The sequence below is a fragment of the Sinocyclocheilus rhinocerous genome, unplaced genomic scaffold (assembly GCF_001515625.1).
Source record: "Sinocyclocheilus rhinocerous isolate Xijiao unplaced genomic scaffold, SAMN03320098_v1.1 scaffold2716, whole genome shotgun sequence".
Classification (NCBI taxonomy): domain Eukaryota; kingdom Metazoa; phylum Chordata; class Actinopteri; order Cypriniformes; family Cyprinidae; genus Sinocyclocheilus; species Sinocyclocheilus rhinocerous.
Window position 1 is genome coordinate 108,471 of NW_015624199.1, and position 11,261 is coordinate 119,731.

An 11,261-nucleotide genomic window follows, 5' to 3' on the forward strand; every position below is an offset into this window, starting at 1 on the left:
ATGCTGTAACTCTGGTGGCTTTCACTAAGCAAATAAGTACCATGTTTTCTGGACATGTATCATGGTAGTACCATAGTATTCTTTTAAATGCCTAGGAATACGTAAATACATTGCATATATACATTTCTAGGTACTAATTATAATCAGTGTATTACGTATATTAATCACTCTCTCTAAAAAAAATTGCATTACTTATTACTAATTACGTTCTAAATCCCATATCATCCTCGAACCAGGGTTTGTAATTCACTAAATGTCTTAAATTCACAAATTGAGTTTGTCAGTTTAGTTTTATTTTCTATAAGCTGTTGTCATTCAGTTATGCTTCACATATATGGAAGTAAAATACCCAATATATATATAGTTCTTGATAAGAGTTTGTTTGATGAAGGTGTTGGTAAGAGGTAGATGGTGAAAGCTAATATTTACTGACACGCTTCTGTTGCTTGCTTGAAAATATTTCTGTGGCTGCAGTGAAATTCCAGCATCCATTATTCCATTTCTGTATCTGTATTTGAAGTGCTTTGTGAATCAAGCCACACATTCATGATGATGTTGTGTATTTAGGTGCTGCCCATGGTCCAGATGCTGCGGTGGGGGAGATTTCCGTCCTCGGACCGTGTGGTTGGGCCATCCGGAAAAGAGAGAGCAGAGATACCCAAGAAATGTCATAAACAACCAGAAATACAATTTCTTCACCTTCCTGCCAGGGGTGAGTGACTCAGAACGTTCAGAGAGAAGTTGGTGTTACCACCAGAGTAATTCAAGAACATGTTGAGCAACGGTCTATGTTGCTTAACATGTTTTTTAATTGCTCTGGTGGTCAACCATGAGCAGTTTGAAACATTTAGGCGAGGTGTGTTGCTTTTGTGAGTAGAGTTTTGATTTCAGACTCTGAAATCTTAAATTTTGACTTTGACCAATAAGCAACCGCCCAGATCTCCCTAGCAACCGCAGAACACTTTCACATCAGTGTAGCAATGCCTTGGCAACCACACAGAACACCTTAGCAACTTGGAGTTTTTATATTTACACAAAATGTAAAAATCTCGTTTCTTCACGCCGTGCCGAGCGCCACTTTTAAAAGCAACCTTGACCAGATTGCTTTATGGAAAAAAATGATTTTGCATTGCAAATGCCTTCCGGTTATTTTGAATGTTTTGAAGGACAAATGATAAAGTTAAATTCTGAATGTTTTGTAAATGAGTGCCTAGAACTCTGTCATATAACAAAAAAGCAAACAGAGAGGTGGTTTAATGTAAACACTTGAAGCTCTGTTTGGCATCGTCAAAACATGTAATTCTAGCTGAATGGTGCTTGCTACCTGAGCCAATATGTGACCCTGGACCACAAAACCAGTCATAAGGGTCAATTTCTCGAAATTGAGATTTAGACATCATCTGAAAGCTGAATAAATAAGCTTTCCATTGATGTATGGTTTGTTAGGATAGGACAATATTTGGTCGAGATACAACTATTTGAAAATCTGGAATCTGAGGGTGCAAAAAAATCTAAATATTGAGAAAATCGCCTTTAAAGTTGTCCAAATGAAGTTCTTAGCGATGCATATTACTAATCAAAAATTAAGTTTTGATATATTTACGATAGGAAATTTACAAAATATCATCATGGAACATGAACTTTACTTAATATCCTAATGATTTTTGGCATAAAAGAAAAATCGATCATTTTGACCCATACAATGTTTTTTTGGCTATTGCTACAAATATACCCCAGCGACTTAAGACTGCTTTTGTGCTCCAGGGTCACATATGTGTGTTTCATAGTTGATGGAAATATGTTGAAATGAATTTGAAAATGTTAAAGGAAGAAATCCTTTAATATCACTAACAAAAAAGTGCCATAGTAGTACCATGCTTTTTTGGAATTGTACTATGGTAATAGCATGATTTCTTTGAAGCATGATATCTAAATATGATATACAATATGGCTCAAAATTAAGTTTGGGGTCAGTATGATTCTTTTCTTTTTTATTTATATTTAAAAAAGACTTTTATGCAGGAAACATTAAATTGATCAAAAGTGACAGTAAAGACATTTATAATATAATTTACATATTTTTTTATTTCATATAAATACTGTTTATTTGAACTTTGTATTCATCAAAGATTCCTGAAAAAATTTATTACCGTTTTTATATAATATTAAGCATCACAGCTGTTTTCACCATCGATAATAATAAGAAATATCGACTATATTAGAATGATTTCTGAAGGATCATGTGACACTGAAGACTGGAGTAATGATGCTGAATATCCAGCTTTGCATCACAGATATAAATTACATTTTAAAATATATTAAAACAGAAACCAGTTATTTTGAATTGTAATAATATTTCAGAATATTACTATTTTTACTGTCTTTTTGATTAAATAAATGCAGCCTTGGTGAGCATAAAAGACTTCCTTCAAAAAACATTATAAAATCCTACCAACACCAAACTTTTGAACAGTAGTGTATGAATATTCAGTACCATGGTAGAATTATTTGAGATGTAAAACAGTGTCATATCAGGTTTCACTAATTCATGTCATTTCACTCATCATGTGTTTGTGTTTATAGGTGTTGTTTAACCAGTTCAAATACTTCTTCAACCTGTACTTTCTGCTGCTGGCCTGCTCACAGTTTGTGAATGAGCTCAGATTAGGAGCTCTGTACACATACTGGGTTCCTCTGGTGAGTCCGACCACAGCTTCGGTATAATAAAGAGCCCTAATATTAATGTTCACGGTCAAATTTTAAGACATTTTTTGCTTTGTTTTTTTAACATTCATTTTAATTTTTTCTTAAGGGGTTCGTTTTGATTATTACAATCGTGAGGGAAGCTGTCGAGGAGATGCGATGTTTTCTACGAGACAAAGAGGTCAATTCACAGATCTACAGTAAACTCTCCACAAGAGGTGAGCCATTGTTTCCACTTATTACGTGTGTGTGTGTGTGTGTGTGTGTAGATTTATTGGATGAAGCTGATTCCTTATGCCTAGATTTGTTAGTTAAATGTGTGTTGTAAATGTTGCGAAGTGAGCAATCAGCTGGAGAGAGTTATTTGCTGGTTTTGTATATTTTTAATGTTTCCGTTTTATTGTTTGCCGTAGATTTGGATGTTGATTCCCTATGCAATGATTTATGTAAATGCTTTGTAATTAGCAATCAGTTTTTGTTTTTGTTTGTTGTAGGCCTAAATGGTTTTTAGGGTGATTCAGTGCACATGGATTTGTAATGTAGGCACTAAATGTGCGTTGCAAATGTTTGCAATAAGCAGTTAAATCCGAGATTGCAATTTGCTGTTTTTTTTATTTGTGGATTTTTTTTAACAATCATTTTTTTTTGTTGTAGACGCAGTACTTTTTAACGTTGTTCTCATACATGTCAATGTTTTTGTGAAAGTCTAGCAGTGTGCGTTCAATTCAAGATATAGATTTGTCGTTTTTTGGTTTGATTTTTGCCATAGATATAACTTTTTACATTCATTATGCAAGTGTGTGTTATAAAACATGTGGTCACTTTCAGAATTTTTGCGATTAGTTACAGATCTGTTTATTTATTTATTTTATTTGTGTAGTGTGAATTTTGAATTTTATTTTTATTTTTTAGATATATATTTTTTTATATACTTATTGTATTTCTGGTCAAAAATGTCTGGCCTACAAATACTTGATTATACATTTCTTGTTGGCTGTATTATTATTAAATCTTGGATTCAATCTTTTTGTAAACTTATTTTCTTTCATGTAGTAAAGGTTTGTAATTATTTTTCAAACTGGTTGATCTGAGCTTATGCACCTCAGTTTTTGAGTGAATATTGCCAAAATTATCTACAAAGAAGGTTTTTACTCAGTTTCAATCAATCAGTTCTAAAAAGAAATACAAAACCTTTGCTAACTGAAAGAAAACAAGTTGACAAAAATATTTAATCCAGTCTTTGGTGATAATATAGCATAATGCGAAATTTACAAGAACACCAAATTAGTGGTCGACCTATATATCAGCCGATATTTGGCATTTTTCAAATATCGGCATCGGCCGATAAGTTTTTCTGTTTGGCCGATGTGTTCGAGGCGGGACTTTTATTTTGATGGCGCCTGAGCGCACACCACTCACATTCTCCCTCGTTCGCTGTCCTCGTTCAGTTCTGTCTAATATGGATAGAAGTCTATCTAATAATCAGATAGAAGGGTTAGACAAAGGAATTAAAATGTATTCAAAAAGGTATTATAAAGATTGCTTTAATATTATTAGTAATAGAAAGGCAAACATTATAATATCGGTCCGTGCAAATTGAATGCTGACAGGAGGAGAGTTCTGCTTGACTGGAGACGCGCGATCGACAAACTTTAAACTAGTGATTTCAAATTATTTCAAATGTCTTAAATATAAATTAAAATAAATAAAATTATATCGGCCATCGGCCACTCTGCTTTCCAAGATATCGGCATCGGCATCGGCTGTGAAAAAACCCATATCGGTCGACCACTACACCAAATTAAGTAAAGGATTTTAAGTCATTTGCAAACATTTTCATATAATTGCTATGTCATTTAAATTTCCATAAATTAGAAAAAAAAAAAAACAGTAACAGACGAGGCGTGCTAAAGTATGCAGATGCATCAGCCATAAAGCAAACTGCTGTTTGTCTTTAATTTGAGGTAGGGATGTAAATTGTATCATATACTGGGGGATGAAAAACGTCTGACAATAAAAAACGAAGAGAACCTCCTGTCGTTTCCATCACATGCCTTCCTTTGATCTGGCAGGCTCTCTTCTCTCATAAAGCCAGAGTATGTGTGCTCGGCAGTAACGGCCTCCATTTAAGGCTCATAGAGCGGAGCTGTGGCATTTGCTGGCTACCTGGGAGGGCTTCTGATTGCCCTGCCCAGACCAACAGGGATGAAAAACATCAAAGTTTATCATATTTAAACTGGCCCTCAACAGGCCAGTTTTTAATAGACTCACACCATTAAAGGTGGGTGTGGGATTTATGGTCGCAGGTCACACCTTCCGGAGCAGAACACAGTTTTTCCTGGTTTCTGGAAGTTAGAAATTTAAGGGGACGTTACCAAGTGACCAGCTTGTGGGGAATGGTTTAAACCAGTGGAGTTTCTTTAAAAAAGTAGGCGATAGATATAAAATATAGGAATAATAACCTGTCTGTTTGTATAAAACAAATCTGCAACAATATAGTACTGACCTAAGTGCAATAAAAGTGTCCTTTTATTCCAAAATGAATGCACATATGTGCTAATGTCTTACATATGCATTGGTAAAGGTCACCACAGGGGTTAAAGGTCCCTGACCTTTTCCAAACAATTTTAGCTGTGCATTTTCAATGGAATGAGAGATCGTTCTCACAGCACTCTCGTAAAGCCGCATAGGAGGGTATTGTCTAATAACAAATGGAAATCTCATATGCACTCAGAGCTTTTGAGAAATCTGAATGGGGACTTAAAGAAGGCTTAAATATATGAATTTTCACTGGAGGTTTGCCATGAAATATGCAGATTTAGGACCAGTGGTGAAACCTAGATAATTTTTTGTATACATTGATTCCTATTATGCAAGTTTGTGTTTGTTGGGGGATTATAAACCCTTTCTAATGCACAATGTATGAGGATTGAACAAAATTCTCAAAGTCATATCAGGGAATTTCTTTTTAAATTATGAGCTTTGCTCTGAAATCTGCAATTGGCTAGAAAATGCTCTAATCTAAAAATCGTGGGAACTCTAAATCAATTGAATTTTTTTTATATTTTAGGCATTGCTTTTTTCAGATTGCTTATGAATGTTGTTCTTAAATGTTTAAAATGATTATTGTATGCATCAGCTACAGTTTTCACACTTTTTATTTTTTTAATGCATCAGTCTGATTTTCTCTTTATCTCTCTCTCCGCAGGAACCGTGAAGGTGAAAAGTAGTGGCATCCAGGTTGGAGATCTTATCATTGTTGAAAAGGTTGGTTTGCTAATCAGCTCTCTCATTGTTAGGAATTGAGATCTTCTGACAAATGGCATCTCATACCTCTCAATGCTTTAGCTGTTTACCTTCCCCTGAGATTAAGGCAATCTGACCCCTGCGTGGGGCAGGAAGACATAACAAGCTTTATATGTATATGTAAAATGAAAATAGTGCTTGAATGTGCATTTTCAAAACAAAAATCTATGGTTTTTGCCACACTAGAGCTTAATTTGATTATAGATATATAAATTGAACATAGAATATTTGTATTGTATTTATTTATTTATTAAAGTAACCAATGGCCCATTCAGGTCTATGAGCATTTCATGCTGGAAAGAGCTGTCAATCATTTTGAATGACTGAAGCATGTGACCCGAGGCCAGTGGTTGGTTATTAGTAATCCTGCCTAATTCCACTCTGGTATTTAGTGTTGCCTTTTGTTCAACTGTTGCCTTTTTGCCATTCAGACTGAAGCCTATTGTAAGGGAATTGCGCTGTTGGTTTCCCTCTGCGAAGTCTGAGAACATGAAATTTGAGACGCGGCCGCAGTCTCCAATTACCCACCAGGCTAATTTTCTTAAAAATGTTGATTTTACACAGAAAGATGGCTCAGACAGGCTGCGCTCAATCTGGTTTTGTTAAAAAAGCACTGTAAAAAAACTTTATTATTATTCAGCCTCATGTGTGAATCTAATGAAAGCATGTCCATATCACATTCTTTTCACCCCAAACTTAATATATATACAGTATATATATATATATATATATATATATATATATAAAACCGTATTTGCAAGCGCAGGGGAAATGACATGGCCGCGAGGGCAACTGCATGTGGATGGAGGCATTAGCCTAAACCTCGGACGTTTAATGAGCTACGCTGAAATTGCCCAGAAAGAGGGCATGCATTGTGATTTTTGCCATTCTCTTTAAAACACTGACTGCTTTAGATTATGGTGACCAGACGTGCCAGTTTCCAGTGTCCTGTTCATGCTTGTTTAAAAAGCATTATATGATTTCATACAATGTGTGAATTTAATTTCATCTTTATTTTTAGTTTTAGAAAAAATGAACTCATTAAACAATACAACTAAAAACAATCACAAACCAACTTTATGGACAGAACATATATTTATATTTATATCATTCGTGAATATTTATTTTGGACAGAACATACATTTATATTTTTATTATGTGTATATATTATTTGTGTATATTTATTTTTATATTGTAAAAAATAAATATTGTTTTATATATTATATTTATGTTTATATGGTAAAAAGGCCCCATAGTTATTACTTACCAGTTTATAAAATGTAATTTCAAATTTATTTTTAGTTTTAGAATAAAAAAAACTAAGACAGACAGAATATATATTTATTTTTACATTTATATTTGTGTATATATATATATATATATATATATTGTATATATTTATTTTTACATTACTTTATATTTATATAGTATTTATTTATTTATAGTATAGTATTTATTTATCCCATTAGATTCATGCAGTAATTATTTAGATGATTAACATTATTACCAATTTAATTTGACATAATTTCTTAAGTGTGCTGATGGCTAAATATAGAGTGTGCTTTTTTGTACTTCATCACTTTACTACATTTACCATGATCACAAAACTGGTAAATTTGTCTCTATTTTTAAAATCATTTCACACTGACAAATTGAACTAAAAACTATTTCAGAAATCTGGTCACCTCACTGTAGATCCTGTGTCGAGACTGAAAATGCAATCTTGAATGACAATCTTTTTGTCTTTTAAATTTCAAGGTAGCCAGGAGGAAAATCAAGGCATGCAAAGTAGCTGAAAATTTAAAGATGAGACACTGCAAACAAATTTAAGACAATGCGAAAAAAGACAATGTTTCATCTGAATAAGCAAATTGAGTAAAGCATTAAGGTGTAGTTTTGTTGCTAAGGTATTCTAGATGGTTACTAGGTGGTTACTTACTAGCCCAAATTGTTTTGTAGTTTTTAATCTCCTTTTTTGTAGGACTTGGTAAAATTACTAGCTACTACTTGGTTTAAATAGATCTGATGAACTCGCTGGTTGCGCTGGAATTCCGCCTGGCTGAGATTTCGTTTTTCGGGGGGTGGAAGTTGCCAGTAGTAGTGGATGTGTTAGTTTTACGGGAAGGGAAGCATTGTTATCTGCCCCGCAGATGGACACCATTAGGCAATTATTAAGAGTCCAGGGTTGAATGGCAGAGCGACATATCTTTAAATGAGTGGGGGTTGGGTGGGTGACATGCTCTAATGGCAGCACTAGCTTTATGCTTACTGGAGTTGTTTGCATGACTAGCAGTTCAGTTTGGCTGGCGATCACATTTCGTTAAAGCCGTGTGATCAGTTTAGACACTGCATGCGGTGGGTAAAGGTATTAAAGGGGTCATATGATGCTTTTTTTAAAGATCATTATTTTGTGTATTTGGTGTAACAGAATATGTTGACATGCTTTAATGTTCAAAAAACACATTATTTTTCAAATACTGTACATTATTGTAGGTCCTCTATGCCCCGCCTCTCTCAAACGCTTCGTTTTCTACAAAGTCCCTCCTTCCGACAAGCGCAGTCTGCTCTGATTGGCCAGCTGACCCAGTGCATTGTGATTGGCCGAACACCGCAAGCACTCGTCGGAAATGTGACGCCCCTTACCATAATCGCAAGCTTCATCTTTCAAAATAAATGTAAAGACAGAGCCCGAAAGGGGAACAGAGTCGCGTGACAGACACAGTAATGATGCAGTACACAAGCCGCGGTTAAGACAGCTGACTCCACTTTGATGTGACCCTGTCTCTCTCTCTCTCTCTCACACACACACACGCGCGCGCGCGCGCACGCACACTCACACACACACGATGCGCAAAACTCCGCATTTGAACAGTCAATTGCAAATACTTAAACTAATAACAAAACAGTAGCTGATTCAGAAGCGCCAGATTGTCATAGCTAAGTCAGAATTACCTCCTCTCCTAGGTTCACGAAACGGTCGTCCATAAAATGCATTGCTGTTCTGTTGTAAGTGATCTTAAAGATTCCTAAATGCATCTACTTTCGGAAGGCCAAATATAGTGCTTTTGCTTTCGCCTAGAAACTCACAGCGTCTCCCTGACATGCTGCTTCAACATTAACTGCGGTTACTGAAACCACGCCTTCTTTGTTTGCGTGCACATTTGGGTGGCATTATGGTAATATTTCCACATAGTGAGGTAGATATCTGGGGGCGTGTTAGGACGAGCCGTTTTAGGGGGGCGTGGCAGAGTCTTAACTTTGATAAAGAATATCTCTTTGGTTTTGAGACTTTAGTCTTTGCAACTTCAGGGATCTTATCTATGCACAATCAGCTTGTAACACTCCTAAGAGAAAGGAAAACTTGAAATCGCATCATATGACCCCTTTAAATGAGTCAGTCAGTAAAAGATGAACGTCTTTTTGAGTCACACTGCCCTCTGGAGTTCAGCAGAAAGACATTACAATGAAATGTTCTGTTTTGAAATGATCTGTTTTTCCGAAACAATGTTTAGGGATATCAAACTTGACTTTTTTTTATCCTAAAATATTTTGACGTATATTTAGACATTTTTTCCTGATTTTTATCATAAAGGCTCCTGTTTTCTGAGGACTGATCAGTTGGATGGAGAAACCGATTGGAAACTACGCCTCCCTGTGGCCTGTACGCAGAGACTCCCTACTGCTGCCGTGAGTTTCATCCATGATTCGTTTATTATGCCATTAAAAGTCATAAAAGAGCATTGGATTTACTTGGATTTTTGCATGAATTCATCACTCAATTAGATCTGATCTTCAGCTAGTTCACAACTACAGACAGAGACATGTATTCAAACAAATGTCACACTAACCTAACAATGGTATTTTTTGTTTTGTTTTATTGAACACATTGTCAAAGTCAAACTTGTGAATGAAGATAAAAAATAATGAAATAAATTACGTTAAGAGTAACTCTTAGAATGCACAGTGACAGCAGGGCTTGAAGAGTGCTTACTTTTTCATTCATGCATTTTGAGTTTTTATTCACAAGAAGCATTGCCTTGAACAAAAGAAATGGCAGAACCTGAGATTAAGAATTGCTGACTATAAATATTATCTATAAAAGCCTTAATTTTCATCATTATATGTTTCTGGTATTATTGTGGAAGTTAATCGCAGAAGTTCAATTCGTTTTGAATGCTATTTCATATTGTCATTTATATGTTCCCTCAGGATCTACTGCAGATCAGGTCATTTGTTTATGCTGAGGAACCGAACATTGACATCCATAACTTCATCGGTACCTTCACTAGAGTGAGTACACATCTCATCGCTCAATATATAGTGTCGTCAGAGGGGTTGTGTAGTTTAAGAACTAACAAAAACCCACATTGACCAGCTTTGTGTTTTACATCTGACAGGAAGATGGAGACCCTCCAGTCAGTGAAAGTCTGAGCATTGAGAACACTCTCTGGGCGAGCACTGTCATTGCTTCTGGTAAACAACAGAAAAACATCTCATATATATATAAAATCATAATATATATGTTTTTCAGTTTGGCTCTCATGAGAGCACCTGGAGATTTGGTTTGGTGCTCACACTGCATATAGTGGGACCCCATTAAATATAGCTATAAAAATAAAATGGTAATAATAGTATTAGTGCACTTTATTTAAAAAAAAAAAAAATAATAATAAATAAAGTGTGATGATATTATTATATTTTAAAATAAAATGTGAGTATTAAATAAAAAGTTATTTTATAGTACACGTAAAAATACAATGCTAATATTAACTTTTTTTTTTAAATAATTTTTTTCAACATTTTCAAAACCAAAATCAGCGAGCTTTTATTTTGGCGGGTTGCCGGCAAATAAGTATATGCATTATGCACTGTTGACATTTCATTCAGTCACTGACGTGCTTCACTTGGCAGCGCTAAAACTGATTTTAGCTCTGCCAAGTAAAGCGCGTCAGTGACTGAAATGTCAACAGTTTTGCATTTCACTCTGAAACAGGCAGCACATAGCAGAGATGTAAGCTTTCAGTTTGAATGGAAATTTATACAGTAATATACAATAACTTATACAGTATTACAGTTAGTCGATCTAAAATGGTGATTGTGCATTTACGGCTGTCAACCATGTCGGTACACACAAGAGTGGTCTGAACTTATTTACACAGTGCATTTTTTATTTTGGTTGCACATGTGCACCTACCTGCCACTTATGTGCACCCCTGTATGTGTGTGTATATATATATATATATATATATATA

The 11,261-nt window shown here is 34.9% G+C and overlaps 1 protein-coding gene across 1 annotated transcript in view; it reads left to right on the top strand.

Moving 5' to 3' along the window:
- The window catches only part of LOC107738388 (probable phospholipid-transporting ATPase IIA), a 47,088-nt gene that overhangs the window by 710 nt on the left and 35,117 nt on the right, over nt 1–11,261 (top strand). The window contains exons 2-8 of the mRNA XM_016550146.1: nt 568–712; nt 2,584–2,697; nt 2,813–2,921; nt 5,912–5,997; nt 9,574–9,696; nt 10,219–10,299; nt 10,407–10,482. Coding sequence (XP_016405632.1) covers nt 568–712; nt 2,584–2,697; nt 2,813–2,921; nt 5,912–5,997; nt 9,574–9,696; nt 10,219–10,299; nt 10,407–10,482 — 734 coding nt within the window. The remainder of the gene's footprint in view (nt 1–567; nt 713–2,583; nt 2,698–2,812; nt 2,922–5,911; nt 5,998–9,573; nt 9,697–10,218; nt 10,300–10,406; nt 10,483–11,261) is intronic.